Source organism: Macrotis lagotis, chromosome X (assembly GCF_037893015.1).
Source record: "Macrotis lagotis isolate mMagLag1 chromosome X, bilby.v1.9.chrom.fasta, whole genome shotgun sequence".
Classification (NCBI taxonomy): domain Eukaryota; kingdom Metazoa; phylum Chordata; class Mammalia; order Peramelemorphia; family Peramelidae; genus Macrotis; species Macrotis lagotis.
This window is the reverse complement of record NC_133666.1, coordinates 183984986-184002241: the sequence shown is the minus strand read 5'-3', so window position 1 is coordinate 184002241 and position 17256 is coordinate 183984986. Positions and strand designations below refer to the sequence as shown.

Here is a 17256-nt window from a genome sequence, read left to right as displayed (position 1 = left end):
CCCCAGGGTTATTGTGAAATCATATTTGTAAATTGCTGTGCATAGGACCTGCCACATAGCAGTTGTTTTTATGAATGCTTGTTTCCCTTCCTCTCTCTACTTTGGGCTCTGCCATAAATCAGGCAAAAACAATGCCCATCATTAGTAATTGATAAAAAAAAAAAAAGTACCTTTTTTCCAAAAACAGAAAGTCCCAGAAGGTTTACTTAGAATATCAAAAATAACTTTTTTTTATGCTTTTATTTTTTCAACTATATGTAAAGATAGTTTCAATAGTCATTTTTATAAGATTTTGAGTTTCAAATTTTTCTTTCCCCCTCTCTTCCTACCTTCCCCCTTCCCCAAGACAGCAAGCAATCTGATATAGGTTATACATATACAATCATGTTAAACATATTTCCAGTTAGTCATGTTGTAAAAGAAGAATCAGAACAAAGGGGAAAAAAATAAATAAATGAAAATAGTATGCTTCAGTCTCCAAATTTTTCCAGATGTGGATGGCATTTTCCATCATGAGATTTTTGGAATTGTCTTGGATCATTGTATTGCTGAGAAGAGCTAAGTCTGTCATAATTGATCACTGCACAATGTTGCTGTTACTATGTATAATATTCTCCGGATTCTAGTCACTTTACTCAGCATCAGTTCATGTAAGTCATCAAAAATAACTTTAAAAAAGTTATTATTATTTCAGATCAGTGGGTACTTTTCTTTCCATTTTACAAACAGAGAGGATGTAGGCAGGGAAGGATTAAGAGGCTTATCTGTGTGTCACATAGCTTCTACCATATGAATAACTGAATTGGCTAATATTAAAAAAAATCCAAACAGACTCAATAACATCACCAAGGAATCATTAAATTAATTTGAATCAAGGGAGGAAAGTTAGAATCATGATGTGAATTATTTCCTTTAGAGCAGATCCTATCAGCTGAACTCAGAAGAATACTGTACCTCTCCCCCCCTTTCCCTCTCTTGAAATGCTTTTTTTAGTCCATTCTTACTCTGAAATTTCTTCTGTACTTTAATAAAACTCAGACTCTGCAAGGCCTGGAGAGAGACCTGGAAACTAATAGTCTTTTAGGCAGAGGTATCCATAATTTTATAATCATCCTATTCCCTTGTCCCTTTTAACTGCTTAGGGACAGTAAATGGAAACAATAATAATATGCAGTTTTTATGACAAAGTACACTGAATACATTATTTAGTAAGAGCCATTAGAAGATAGTCTGACATTAATTTGAGTCTTCCTTCAGTACAGTAGCCTTTAGAAAGGAAGGAGCTTTATTATTTTTTCCTTTTTTTTTCTACCCACTACTGAAAACCCTGTTAATGAGATGCTTTAGAGCCCACCATTTGTTGGATGAATGTTGTAAGCCTTTTTTGTCTAGAGAGATACTTTACTTTGGTTGAATAAATTTTACATTCCATAAGGTTTCTGGAAAACCAAAAAGGCACAGTAGAAGCCCAATAGCATTTTTTTAGCAGATTGAAGAAGGCAAAATCTAAAGAGTTCAACAGGACCAGACACACTGTGAACTAGGTAACTGTTCAGGACTGCTTCCTCTTAATATACTAGCCATTACACAGATCTTGAAGAGGCTGGAAAGGCCTCTGGTCTTTGTATTACTGAGTCAGGGTAAGAGCATAGATCCCAGGGCAGAGATGGCAAGTGTGCCTGGTCTAAATAAAATGATACTGTGGGAAGGAATTGGCAATCTTAGTCAAGAAAATAGAAAACAAGAATTGTGGGATTTGAATCTTGTTTGTGAACCAAAATTTTTCATTAAATCGTATTTCCTTCTTAGGATCAAATGGAAGTTACTGGCATTGTTGTTTTCAGGATAATGCAACACTCAGGTCTGGTTTCTTGTTTCTTGAGCGTGAAAGTACTATGTTCAGTTCATGGCTTACAGAGTTATGGAAACATGGATCCAGTCAGCCTACCCAAAAATGTGAAAATAGTCCTCAGGCAATATTTGTGGCTTAAGCATAGTGAATAGAACAACTGTTGTGAATGCTAAAGACTATAGAATTTGAGGCTTCACTATGAATAATGTTCTTAAAGTTTCCATTTCCCTTTAGGCTAATGCTGTGGTTTCCTCCCACTTATAGTTACAAGGGTTCGCTCCCAGGGCTTTGTTACCCTTTTGTTGAATGTGGTGACGAAGGACATGAAGAAACTAGGCTATGATACCAACACTTTGGACATGAAGAACTCTTCAGTGATAGACCTGTCAGAAGGCATTTTGAAGTAACTGAAATATCACCTATATCCTTTAAATAGCATTTATCTTTCAATTTGTTTATAAGCCAGCCTCTTTTAAAGCCAAATTGCTGATGTATACTAAATTTACTGTTGTTATGTTTACTAAGTATCATTATATCCATGTCACTTTGAAGCAATAGTATCTGGAGCCAAATATTTTTATATAATAAATGATTTTATTATTGAAGAACTAAGTATTTTCATGCTAAATTCAGTGCATTCACCTGCAACTTTTGTGCAAACTTAAAACAGATTCCCTTTATTTTAACAATGACAGTTAGGTCTATAAACTAGACTATCATTTTACACATTTTCAGACTGTTTTGTGCAAATTAGTTTATTTTTTGTAGAAAATGGAACAATTACTAGACCAGGAGTCAAGAGACTCAGATTCTAGATGCATTTATGGCACTATGTGATCTTGGGCATTATTAAAATTCATTTCATTAAGTTGCTACTGCCATGGCAAACACTGGGCTGGATCCTAAGGAGATATCAAGATTAAATAATCCATGCCTTCATGAAGTATTGCTCTAATGGGGAAATATGATACATTGACAAATAACTATTATGTAATACAAAGTAACTTAATGATAGCTTTGTAAGAGAAAGTCCACAGAATTCCTATCCTAATGCTTTCTTATAGTGTGGAAGTGACCCCTAGTTTTCTTTTTTTTTTTTAGGGTTTTTTTTTTTTTTTTTGCAAGGCAAACGGGGTTAAGTGGCTTGCCCAAGACCACACAGCTAGGTAATTATTAAGTGTCTGAGACCGGATTTGAACCCAGGTAGTCCTGACTCCAGGGCCGGTGCTTCATCCACTACATCACCTAGCCGCCCCAACCCCTAGTTTTCAAAGGCTCTAATGAGTGCAACATGTAAGAAAAACTTAAAAGCTTAAAACTTAGCAACAGACTGGTTTGCTTTCTGAGCATTAGCCTGATTACTAAGTAGCTCCTTACTAGTTTGGCTGGTCACTGTGATGAATTCTGTGGTTGTGACAACCCATGAAACAAATCCTAAGTAAGCTCCCTTCCACCTCTCTAGAAATTATGTCATAGTACCTAAAAAAAGCAGGCAATGGGGTGCTAAGAGTCACACTGTTTTTAGATTGTTTATAAATAATTACTTGGTATTGTACATGTAAGATCCTTGTAAGATCTTTGAGTCAGCAAACTGTTGGAAGAGCAAAAGATATGTTATAAAACATGTCTTAAAATCAGGAAACTAAAAAGATGAAGGGTTCATAGACTATACTGAAGTCTCACTTCTCCATATTAATAATGTTTTGGGTTTCTTTTTTTTAATAAGACAGTTGGGAGATGTCAGACCTGAAGAATAACTTCACAATAAAATGACATTGACTAAATCTTGATAATTGGTTGGAAACAATTGGTTACTGATAGATTTGAGAGTTACTTATGAATTGTCAAACCATCAACTATAAGACCAGAGTTTAAAATCAAGTTCCAAACCACTAGCCACACAGGAAGAACTAAGTGGATGAAGAATGACTATTATCCAGACTATGATTTGTAGTTGGATGGATAGCTTATGAAACCAGGTCACCAATACATTTATCTTGGGCAAACATTGCAAATAGACAATGAACTAGGCCCAAACTTAATAAAAGGAGGAGGGTTCACATTTAGGAAACTGCATAATGCTTTCAGTGATTCAAATATTCTCCCTGGAATAAAGACACATCAAAATATAGTCAGTATTCTTTTGGTGATGCTAAAAATGTAAATCAAGTGATACCAACATCTTTGAAGATTTGGGGGGGGGTTCAAAGAGCAATGGAGAAGTATGTGGTGGTGTAGTATCAGTTATGCAAAGTGATGTATTTAAGATAAAAGTGTAAGACCAAAAAATAGTTGAGCCTTGTAGTGAGAGTGAATGATACTGGATGTCTGCGTCAGGGGTATCTACAGGATGTATATAGGGTATTCAGGGAGAACTAGCATCTCTGGTGTAAGAGCTTGCAGAGCCACACCCTAGTAAAACTGTTTAAGCACAAAGGTTAAATCAAGTTGAGGTAACCAACAGGCTTCAAACTTCTAACTTAATTTTTAGTGAGTTAAGAGGGAATGTCTACTTTAAACATGTGAAGACTTTCCCCAGCAGAATGGCTAGATGGGAACAGTTTGTTCCAGTGTCCAGGAAGGCAGTTCAGGCAGCACAATGGAGCCTTTAGAACTTGGTCAGATGTTGAAGACATCACTGCATTCCAGACCATTGTCAGTGGTCCTCAACTTTGATGACTGGCAGAGAGATTGAGACTGAAAATTTAATGCTGCTCAGCTTCACTTAATGCAGTTCAAATGCAAGTCAGGCCATCACTCTATGATGTCATTAGACTTCTTTGAAAACAATGGACAAATAACAGTATCAACACTGGTACTTAGATATTTTGTGGGTTGCAGAGGGAGGTCTTCAGCACATTGGATAGACCTCTTTTGGAGAATCTTCAAGAGGACATGCACAAAAATGGCAGAGGATAAGAAGGCATGGGGTAGATTAAGATCAGCACTGTTGGAGAAATAATCCCAGTAGTGAAATGACAAAGACTCCAGATGTATTAAAGTATAAGAGGTCCAAAGAGATGTGTTGTACTATATAGAAGGGCTGAAGATTGCAGAATTTAGAGTTAGAAAGCAACTTACAGATGATTATCTCTACCCTTCTCATTTTATAGATGTAGAAATTGAGTCTCATAAAAAATTGTTCTCTCTGTAGATATAAACTATGTATGTAAGGGTAGGACCCCAGCAACCAGGTAAGAGATGTCATCTGTACCTGTAAAAGGGGGCATAGATCTGGTGCAAACTGGACCTGATGACAGTTGGTGCTTGTCCTTGTCTGATGCCTCAGTCTGTCTGATCATTAATAGCAACCTTTGCTTCTTGCTTTGACTGATTGAGCTGGCTGAGTAGACTTAGCAGCCAGATTCAGGAAGGAGTAGTGCTACCATTCTTGGTACTGAAAGTCTTTTTTTTTTGTCATCTTCCTGCCACAGCTATGTCTTGATACTTCTGCAACCATTTCTTCTCTTGCTCTCTTCATAGCATGGAAGAGGGGAAGCTGATAATCATTATAAAATGTATGTAAACATTTTTTTTCAAACTTTAAAGCAATGTCAGCTAGTCTCCATGGGGACATTAAGCATTTTTTAAAAATTGGCTAAGTAGGGGTGACTAGGTGGCACAGTGGATAGAGCATAGGCCCTGGAATCAAGAGTACCTGAGTTCAAATCTGGCTGTATGGCCTTGGGCAAGCTACTTAACCCCATTGCCTTGTAAAAACTTAAAAAAAAATTGGCTAAGTGACTTGCCCAAGGTCACACAGCTAGGCAATTCCACTAGCTGCCCCCTGTATTATGCATTTTTACTTTAAAATGGACCTTTTTCTGAAGACACAAGGTTTTAATTCCAAGGAAATTTTAAGAACAAAAGATGATTAAAAAATTCTGGGATATTTTTACAAAAGTTGGGGCTTTCTGAAGACTCTTAGATTGTAGAGTCAGAATTATTGCCCTCAGAGAATGAGGATTAGGGAGGAGAGAGCACTGTATACACAAAAGGCCATTCCCAAGAGATAGGGTAAGCCCCTTTCACCAGCGGAGTCCTTGATGTTCATTCACCTCTCACCATTTGAGATTGGAGCAAGAAGCCTATAACATTCTGACAAGTAGCAGATTATGTATTTAGGGACCAGAAGAATCTAGACTTAGAACAAATAGACTTTGCTCCACTGGTTTTGATCATATATGGGGAAATAATTTCTTCAGAAGAGAGGCTGAAAATAGAAACTAGTTCAAAACATTTTAAGCAGATTCCTTGTAGAGGACATAACCTTATTAACAAGTAACCAGAAAGCTGGGCCTGTTAGAGGACATTCTTAGCTTTAGATTTAATACTGTTACCCAGGAGGACTTAACAGGCATTCACTGCTTAATATTTCCCAGAATCACAGAATTGGAAAGGCCATTGGAGGCTATAATCCAACTGTTCCTGAATAAGAGAACAGCAAACCCAGGAAATGGTAATCCAACCTTTGCTTGAGAATGTCTTAATGAAAAGGCCTTCCAAGACAGATTCTTTCACTTTGGGATGGCTCTTTACATCTAGCCTAAATTTCTCTTTACATCTAGCCTAAATATTCCTTACAATTTCCATCTGTTGCCATTTTCCCTCAGGTCTTTTCTAGGCCATACATCTCAATTCCTGTAACTTATATTCGTAAGACATAGTCTCAAGTTCCCCAAGTGTTCTAGTAGATAAAATGTAGCATCCAGAAATATGATCTGACCAGGACAAAGCCCAGCTGTAGTATCACTGCCTCATTTTAGATACTATGTCTCAAATTAATGCAACTCAGACTAGCATTAGGTCTTTTGGCTGTCATCTTAACACTACTCTTATCTAGGCAATTGAGTTTTTGCACCCAAGTTGAGGACTTTATTCTTTTTTTGGTTTTTTTTTTTTTTTAGGTTTTTGCAAGGCAAACGGGGTTAAGTGGCTTGCCCAAGGCCACACAGCTAGGTAATTATTAAGTGTCTGAGACCAGATTTGAGCCCAGGTACTCCTGACTCCAGGGCCAGTGCTTTATCCACTGCGCCACCTAGCCACCCCCAAGGACTTTATACTTATAAAGGTCTTTATTGGATTCAGTATATATTTTTGGGTCTTGACTGTCATCCATGTTAATTGTCCCTACCAGTTTGAATCATCTGCAGACTTCATAATTATTCCATCTAAGTCATACATAAAAATGTTGAATAGCCAAGAGAGAGACCCTAGGGCTTCTCTCTAGAACTCTCCCTTCAAACTGATATTGGTCCATTATTTACTGTTCTATGAGGTCAAATAAAATAGTGGATATAAGGTTGTAAAGTGCTATAGAAATGTCAGATTAGCATACTCAATAGGGTATAGACATCTAGAAGAAAAAGGAGAGAAGGGACAGGGTGAGGGGAGGGGTAATGTGGGTGATAGAGGAGAGGGTAGATCATAGGAGAGGATAGTCAGATATAGCACATTTTCTTTTTTTACAAGGTGGTGGGATTGGGTGACCTGTCTGGGACCACGGGCTGGGTGGTTGCTGGGTCTCTGGGGTGGGATGTAGGGGGCCTTTTGGCCCCAGGGCCAGTGCTCTTGGCCTCAGTCTGCTGCAACACTCGGCTGCCCCATAGCACATTTTTGAAAAGGGACAGAGTGAAAGGAGAGAGAAAATATAATACATGGTGGTGGAGGAAATGGATGGATGGAGAGAATTACAATCAGCAACAGCAACTGGAAAAAATGGGGAAGTAAATTCTTTGATGGACTTATGATAAAGAATGTAATCCACCGGAGACAGAGCTGATGGTATCAGAACACAGACAAAAACACATTTTTTCCCTCTTTCTTTCATTTTATTTCTCATGAGGTTTTATATTTTTGTAGGGGAGGGGGCATTATATTTACTCTTAAACAAGAATATTTTAGTAATATATAAATAAATTAAAGAAAATTTTAAAAAAGAACTGAAAAAAACATGTCAGATGTAATTTTTACCATTTGGATCCAGTTACTTGAACAATTCTGAATCTACCCCCTTTATTATGTAGCCCATCTCTCTCCATACTGTCTTCAAAAAGAGCATAAAAAATGTGTGGAATACTTTGCTTTAATCTTAATATACATATTTGTGGCACATCTCAGACAAACCAATTTTGTTACTGTCAAATAAGGAAATGAAGGTAACCTAAGGTAATCTAGTTACTGCTCAATGCTTCTAAATTCTCTATAATTTTAGGAATTTAATTCAAATTAATTCAAATTCAAATTAATTCAAAGAATTGAAATCAAGCATATTAGCCCATAGTTTGCAGACTCTACCTTCTCCGGTGAACATTAGGACATCTTCCAGTTAAGCAACAATACCTCATCGGTTATTTTCAGAAGTTCCCCAGAAGGGACTGAACAGGCATTTTTACAAGTTTTTTCAGGATGCTGGGATGTGGTGCATTTTGGCTCATTGAGTTGAACTCATTGAATTAGTCTAGGTTTCTCTTTACTCCTTATGGATTATTTATGATTCCAATTCCCTATCAACAATTTCCATATTAGTCAAGCTCTGAAATAAGAATTAGAACAAAAGGGGAAAACCATGAGAAGAAAAAAAAAACAAAACCAATTTTAAAAAGTGAAAATGATATGCTTTAATTTGCATTCAGATGAGAGCAAATCCTTCATAGTTGATCATCACACAATATTTATTGTTACTGTGTACAATGTTCTCCTGGTTGTGTTCACTTGGCATCAATTCATTTAAGTCTTTTGCAGATTTTTTTTCTTTTTCTTTTTTTTTTTAGGTTTTTGCAAGGCAATTGGGTTAAGTGGATTGCCCAAGGCCACACAGCTAGGTAATTATTAAGTGTCTGAGGCTGGATTTGAACTCAGGTACTCCTGACTCCAGGGCTGGTGCTCTATCCACTGCACAACCTAGCCACCCCTTTGCAGATTTTTCTTGAAGTCTGCCTGCTAATGATTTTTTACCACAATTTGTTGAGCATTCCCAACCAATTCTATGTCACTACCAAAAAAAAAGCTGCTATAAATATTTTTGTATATATGGGCCTTTCCCCCCCTTTTTTAAATGATCTCTTTGGGTTACAGACCTAATTATGGAATTACTGGCTCAGGGGGTTTCATAGCAAAACAATATACATAATGATACTAATATAAATGAACATGATATTAAACAATAGAATTCAAGTAAAGCACAAAAACCAAAGTTGTTTACAGATGATTGATATGAAAATACATTTCCTTTTGTTAAGAAACAATAAAAACAGAATGTTATTTGTGTTGTCAGTCATAATCACTCAGTATATTGGATGGTTCTACCTAACTGCTTCTTTGCAAAGTATTATGGGGAAAAGTTGCTTATTATGTCAAAATAAAATTTATTCCAAAAACACAAGCAAACAAAAGGGAGAGCTGTCTAAAGAGATCACCTGGAAGCACAGGGAAGTCATCATCTCACTGTGATTTTTAAAATACAAATAGAAGAGATAGAACCAAGAGCAGTTTTAAACATTTTTTGAGTTTAACATTTTTCTCCCTCTGTTGTTTCCCCTCCCTCCTGCCCGCCCACCCCCACAGCAAGTAATCTGGTAATTGGTTACAAATAACAGCACCTTCTCTGATTAGGACATGCCATGCTGAACCGTCTTGTGCCAGTGTCTCCCATGTTGCACAACCAATTCCAGAGTCCTTAAGAGAGAACTTCAGGGTACCCCTGTATCGCTTCTGACTACCCTGGAACCACTTGCCCTGTGAAGAGTTCTCCATAAATTAGTTTTTTTGGCAAGCCTATGACTAGCATTCAGACATTGTGACCAGCCAATCAGAGTTGTGCTCTCTATGGTAATGTTTGAATGCTTGACAGTTCAGCTCAAAAAAAGGACCTCAGTGTCTGGTATCTTATCTCATCAACTGATCTTCAGAGTCTTCCTAAGACAATTTAAATGGAAATACTTCAGTTTCCTGGCAGGGCTGGTAGACTGTCCAGGTTACACAGACATACAACAATGAAGTCAGCACAACGGCTCTGTAGACTCAGTTTGATAATCAATCTAATACTTCTCTGCTACACTTTCTTGCAGAACCTCCTAAATGCTGCGATTGCTCTGGTAATATGTGTCAACCTCATTGGCCATGTGTATCTCCTGGAAAGTACACACTGCCAAGGCGAGTGAACTTACCCACAGTATTCAAAACTCCATTTGCTGTAATTAATGGTTCCATTATAGATGATGTGGTACTGGCTCATGGACCCTGGGTGCATTTGAACGCACTGAGTCAGGAGATAGCCCAGGTTACTTTTAACTCCTTATGGACTACTTTGGTTTCAATTCCTAGTAACAATTTTTATTCTTTCTCAGTCCAAAGACTATTCTTGCAAAAGAAAGGTGAAATGAATTTCAAATGGCTTTCTGTTTGCTACTAACTCATCTATCCCATCATCTAAAGTAGGACTGTCTGCTTATCCAACCCTGGTCTGGTTTGTTAATTAGTTTTAAAAGGTTTTATTGAAACAATTGATAATATATTTTGATTTGCCATTTTAGTGAGTACTTTGAAGTAGCAAGCCCACAGGCAGGTCACATTTTGAACAGCCCTGATCTAAGGATAGCATTCTTTGATGAAAATGATAAAGCAATTATTAGTTTCTAATACTATGTAACAACTATTGTGCTAAAACTAAAGATGCAAATACAAGAGTGAAGCCATAACTCCCTCATAAAGCTTATGATCTGACCAAGACAGACAACAAATCTTGGTAAGTATCAGGTATTTTGATCTGGGCGATCACAAGTGATGTTGATTGGAACAGCTGGACTGGGAAATCTCAAGAGCATCATCCACTATCCAGAATCCAGGCAAGCATGCCATCATGAGATTGACGTACTGATGCACTTCTCTGGGCAACCAAATTTTAACATAATTTTCCATAAGCCCTCTTGACTGATAGTATCTTAGTCAGAACTATAACTATTCAGGTTTCTGTTATGTTCCTGGAATTTTCTGGAGTTTTCAGGCAGCAAACACCATATCAGCTATTCCTTGACCCTATCTAAAGACTGAATGATCATCTTCCAGCTGAAGAACTAACCTGTAAAAAGGACTTTGGTAAGAATCTTGCTAAGAATGACTTGGAAATGTTTCTGTGATTGTAATAGACAATCTATTTCCTGGAAGAAACAGGCAATGGAGACATCCTTAAATTCCTGAGGGATAACCTTTTTACACCATATAACCTGAAAAATTTCAGTCAGCTTTTGTAACAGCAATGTAATTCTCAAAAGCCAAGATGGCAGCGTGAAGGCAGCATTTCTCGGGAACTCCTCCGCCCCACCTCTAAAAAAAAAAACAAATGAGAGCTCTAGCCAAAATTTAGAGGGGCAGAACCCACAGAAAGACCGAGTGATACATTTTCCCAGTCCAAGATAACTTAGAAGTTCTGCAGGTACTTCCAACTCCCAAGACTGGGGGTTGGAAAAAAAGCCGCAGCCACAGTGCAGCCCAGCCCAGCCCAGAGATCAGCAACAGCTTGAAGGGACAGTGAGAGAACTCTGTTCCATCAGAATGAGTGTGGAATGAGGAGCACCGGAGAAAGCAGCCTGCACCCCCAGAGACGGTAAGGGAAGTCTGCAGAGAGTTCTCTGCTCTCCCTGGGGTAGGACTCTGCTGTTTGCCTAACCTTGGAAGTGCTAAACAACAGAAAAAGAAGAATCTGACCATAGAGAATTACTTTAGTCCCATGGAAGATCAAAATACATACGCAGATGATGACAAAATTGAAGCTTCTCTATCCAAAACCTCCAAGAGAAATAGAAAATGGGCTCAGACTATGGATGAACTCAAAAGAGACTTTGAAAAGCAATTAAGGGAGGTGGAGGAAAAATTGGGAGGAGAGATGACAGTGATGCAGAAAAAATCATGAAAACCAAATCAACAGCTTGGTGAAAGATAGTCAAAAATATACTAATATGTTAAAAACAAGTTTAGATCTAATGGAAAAAACAAAAGGCAAATGAGAAGGATGCCTTAAAAAGCAGAATTGGCCAGCTGGAAAAGGAGATAAAAAAGCTCTCTGAAGAAAATAACTCCTGGGGCAGCTAGGTGGCGCAGTGGATAGAACACCGGCCCTGGAGTCAGGAGTACCTGAATTCAAATCTGACCTCAGACCCTTATTACCTAAGCTGTGTGACCTTGGGTAAGCCACTTAACCACATTGCCTTGCAAAATTAAAAAATTTTAAAGAAAATAACTCCTTCAAATGCAGAATGGAACTAAAGGAAGCTGAAGAAATCAGGAAGAAATAAAATTCTTCCAAAAAAGTCAGAAATTAGAAGAAAATGTGAAATATCTCATCAGAAAAACAACCAACCTCAAAAGCAGATCCAGAAGAAATAATTTTAAAATTTTGGGGTCATGGGGTAGCTAGCTGGCACAGTGGATAGAGCACCGGCCCTGGAGTCAGGAGTACCTGAGTTCAAATCCAGCCTCAGACACTTAATAATTACCTAGCTGTGTGGCCTTGGGCAAGCCACTTAATAACCCCACTGCCTTGCCAAAACCCAAAAAACAAAAAACTAAAACTAAACTAAAAATTATTGGGCTATCTGAAAGCCACAACCAGGATAAGAGCCTAGACTTCATTTTTCAAGAAATAATACAGCAAAATTGCCACGAGATCCTAGAAGCAGAGGGTAAAATAGAAATTGAGAGAATTCACCAATCACCCCCTGAAAAGAGATCCCAAAAGAAAAACTTCCAGGAAAATTATAGCCAAATTCCAAAACTCCCAAATCAAAGAAAAAATTCTAAAAGCTGCCAGAAATGAACAACTACTGAGGCTCCATAGTCAGGATTACATAGGATCTGGCAGCATCTACATTAAAGGTTCATAGGGATTGGAATATGATATTCTGGAAGGGAAAAGATCTTGGTTTACAACCAAGAATCAACTACCCAGAAAAACTGAATATCCTCATTCAGGAGAAAAGATGGACTTTCAATGAAACGGGATTTTCAATCTTTCCTATTGAGATGACCAGACCTGAACATAAAGTTTGATCTCCAAGTATAGGACTCTGGTGAACCATAGAGGGAATGGAAGAGAGGGACTAACTATGAGGAACTTGATGTTGAATTGTTTGTATTCCTGCACGGGAAGAAGACATTGATAACTCATGTGAACTTTCTCATAAGAGTTGTTAGAAGGAGCATATATAGACAGGACATAGGAAGAAGTGGAATATAATAGTATAATATGGTAAAAAGATGGAGTCAATGGGTGATAAAAGAAAGTACTGGAAGGAAGGGAAAGGAGATGAAGCTAGGAAATTTCGCATGAGTCAAGAAAAAGTTTTTTCAATGGAGTAGAGAGGGGGAAGGCAAGGGGGAATGAGTGAGCCTTCATTCTCATCAGAAATGGCTCAGAGAGGAAATAACATACACACTTAATAGGGTATAGAAATCTATCTTACCCTAGAGAAAAATGAGAAGAAAGGGATGGGATAAGGGGCAATGGGGGAGGGAAGGGGGAATAGGTGATAGAAGACAGGGACGATCGAGGGAGAGAGTACTCAGATTCAACACTTCTGGACAGGGCCAGGATTAAAGGAGAGAAAGAATAGAATAAATGAGAGTGGGAAGAAATAAAGTGGAGGTACAGCTAGTTATAGCAACTGTGGGAAAAATATTGGAGCAACTTCTCTGGTGGACTTAATGATAAAGTAAGCAACTTTCCCCAGAGATAGTCATTGAAATCTGAACACAGACTGAAGTACAATTTGTTTTTTCTCTCTCTCTCTTCTTGAGGTTTCTCATCTTCTTGGGAGGGGGTGGTTTATGTTTGTTCTTATGTTTACTCTCATAGCACATTCAATTTACATCAATGTATGACATGGAAACAATGTAGAGACTATCAGACAGCCTTCTGTGGGGGGGGTAAATTGTAGAATTCAGAGCTTTGCAAAAAATGATGGGTACACATTACTATTGTATGTAATTGGAAAACAAATAAAATGTTAAGATGTAAAATATTTTAAAAAGTGAAAAGCTAAAAAAACAGCAGCAATGGAATTCTCCCCTCTTACCCCATCACCTTATAAATCTCAGCTAGAATAGAAATCAGCACCAGGTGCTTTTGAAAGGAGACTAAGAGCATTCAAAACTACTTTTTTCCATTGGAACTTCAGCTAGGGACAGATTGACTTCAACTTGAGATAAATGATCAATGGCTTATTCCTCAATTGACACATGGTCAAAGGATATGCAAAGGCAATTTACAGATGAGGAAATCAAAGCTATCATAGTCACAAAAAATTGCTCTAAATCATTACTGATTAGAGAAATGCAGATTAAAGCAGGTCTGAAGTACCACCTTACACCTCTCAGATTGGCCAACATGACCAGAAAGGACAATGTTCAATGTTGGAACAGATGTGGGAAATCTGGGACATTAATACATTGTTGGTGGAGCTGTGAAATCATCCAACCTTTCTGGAAAGCAATCCAGAATTATGCCCAAAAGGCAGCAAAATTGTGCATACCCTTTGATCTAGCAAGTATACTACTACTGGGGCTATACCCTGAAGAGATCATGCAAAAGGGTAAAAATGTCACTTAAACAAAAATATTCATAGCAGCCCTGTTTGTGGTACCAAAGAATTGGAAATCAAGTGAATGTCTATCAATTGGGGAATGGCTGAACAAATTGTGGTATATATAGGTTATAGAACACTGTTGTTCTATTAGAAACCAAGAGGGATGGGAATTCAGAGAAGCCTGGAAAGATTTGCATGAACTGATAAGTGAGATGAACAGAACCAGAACATTACACATCCTAATGGCAACATGAGGGGGTGATAATCAATCTTACTAGACTTGCTCATTCCATCAATGCAATAATCAGGGACAATTTTAGAGCACCTGCAATGGAGAATACCATCTGTACCAAGAGAACTGTGGAGTTTAAACAAAGACCAAAGTCTATTATCTTCAATATTTTTATATTCAAGTGTCTTCTGTACTACATAATTTTTCTATCTCTAATATTTTATTTTCTCCTCAAGGATATGATTTCTCTCCCAAACACATTCAATTTCAATCAATGTATACCATGGAAACAATGTAAAGATTATCAGATTGCCTTCTGTGGGGGGATGGGGGAGGGAAGGGAGGGTGAAGGAAAGATTGTAAAATTCAAAACCTTACAGAAAATGATGGGTAAAACTACTATTGTATGTAATTGGAAAACAAATAAAATATTAAAAAAAGTAATGACTTTTTCATTAATTGATGATAGTCTGTTAAGAACAGTATGGAAGTGTTCAACCCATGTTTTTGTGGTGATGTCAATGTCACAAATCAATGTAGTTCCATTCACAATGAGTAGCTGAGATGCACCTTTTATCTTTAGCCCATAAGTAGCCTTCAGGGCATTATAAAAACACTTTAGATTATTACTATCTGCATAAAACTGAATTTCATCTGTCATCTTACTGAGCCAAGAATTCTGCATCTCTCTAAGCTTCATTTGAACTTTATTTTTGATGGAATTAAATGTCTCTTTTTTTAGTAGTGGATGAACTATCCTGCTGGTAAGCCCTATGGAGTTCTCGTTTTTCATTAGAGCTTCTGTTTTACCCCATCAGTCTTGATGTTTGCAAGTGTTTTGTCCCAGATGAGCAAATGCAGTTCTGTACACCAGATCTCTGAAAGCTGCATACTCCTTTTCTGCTCCACCATTAGCTCAACTTTTCCTCCAAGTGAGCATCAAACTGGTCCTGTTTAGATAAGCACTCTAATCTCTTGACATTAATTTTTTTGACTTGGACCCATTGCTTCAGTTGAACATGAATACTTAGCTTGGAGAGAATGAGTATAAGATCAGTCTAGTACTCTGCACCACAAAGGCAATGGCTTTGTTACTCCCACATCTTGTCTGTCTCTTCTCCTTTCAGTCATAGTCTAGCCAATGTTTGTTGCGAGGGTGAATCCATTTAGTTTTATTACAATTAGGTTTTGATGAGGTCATGAGATGCACAAATCTTCAATAGTAGGTGACCATTGCTGTTACTGTTTCCAACTCCATTCTTCCCACGTACTCCCTGCCAAAATTAAAAGATAGTTCTTTTTGGTATATTGATGATGATGAGGGTCTCCAGGTCTGTATAAAATTTTTCTTTGACTTCATCAGGGTTCTTCATGGTGAGAGCATGCGCACTGATGGTGGTGTGACATTTTCCTTGAAGTGGCAATATCATTGTCATGATCCTGTTATTCACTCCTTTTGGTAGGCATTTATGCTTGTTGACTAGATTGGTTTTGACTGCAAAAACCCACCTTAACTTCACGGCACTCCCCTTCACTGTGGCCACTCTAAAAAAATGTGAATCTAGCTCAGAATTATGTAAGCTGGCCTTCATTGCCAGTCTGCTATTTAGATGTGATACCTGCTGAAGTTATCTCACAACAGCTGTTCATCTTTCAGGTCTTGTGTTGTCTATTAGTGTATACACATTCCATGTACTCATGGTGAGTGGAATCTTCTTTAAAGAAGTTTTTGTACATATTTTTGTTTTTTAACCACAGGGTGGGATCCCCACTTGCCTCAGTAATCAGACCTGGGTTGGGTAAGCAGACAATTTTTAGGGCACCTTTTCTAATACTTCACACCAGAAGGTGAGCAGTGCTTCCACTGAGAAGCTGACCCTTTGACCTGGGCAGGATTGTGACTACAGCTCCCAGTGTAACTGCACCTGCTGCTTCTCACTTAGCTGTCATCACAAGACTTTGAGGTCAGAATGGTAAAATATTATGGGTGATGTCTTTTGACTCGTGTGTAAATTAGATTTAAGTGATGCAGGGTTGTACAAATACTCCTCTTCCAAAGTCATCACAGTCCAATGGCAACAGAGTCAAGCCAATTGGTGATCACTTTACATACAGTGGATAACCCTGGAGTCTTTGATATCTAACAGGCTCTAAATCTCTACAGTACCTACTTCAGCCACCTTTATGGCTTTTGGAATGAATTGTTCTCACCCTCCCAATCCACGAGTAGATTTCTCATGCTTGTGGTGGAGACTTGCCCAGTTCACCTAAGGTTCCAAGACTTCCCAGTTATGCTCAACCTGGTTTAGTCTGTCTACCAAAATGGTTTACCAGGGTGTGGCTGGCATACATGCTACAGCTTCTTGGAGCATAGGTGAGAGTTGAGTGTCTCAGTGGACAGTAAAGTTGGAAAGCAGCCTTGAAAATGGCTCAGCAGCCCTCACAAGTCTTCCTTGAACTAACCCTGTACCCCTCTAGCTTGTAAGTACAATAGGCTTCTCTATGCTACACTGACTAAAGTACTTTTCCTAAAGCACAGGACTATTTTTATCTACTCATTAAATTCCACTGACTTCTAATTTCCTCTAAGA

At 38.0% G+C, this 17256-nt stretch overlaps 1 protein-coding gene across 2 annotated transcripts in view; it reads left to right on the top strand.

Moving 5' to 3' along the window:
- B9D1 (B9 domain containing 1) overlaps window positions 1–11193 on the top strand; it is a 50330-nt gene extending 39137 nt beyond the window's left edge. For both annotated transcript variants that reach the window (XM_074206944.1, XM_074206943.1), the window contains one exon: window positions 2117–11193. In XM_074206944.1, the coding sequence (XP_074063045.1) occupies window positions 2117–2259 (143 nt within the window). In that variant the 3' untranslated portion in view covers window positions 2260–11193. The remainder of the gene's footprint in view (window positions 1–2116) is intronic.
- Window positions 11194–17256: the final 6063 nt, after the last annotated feature.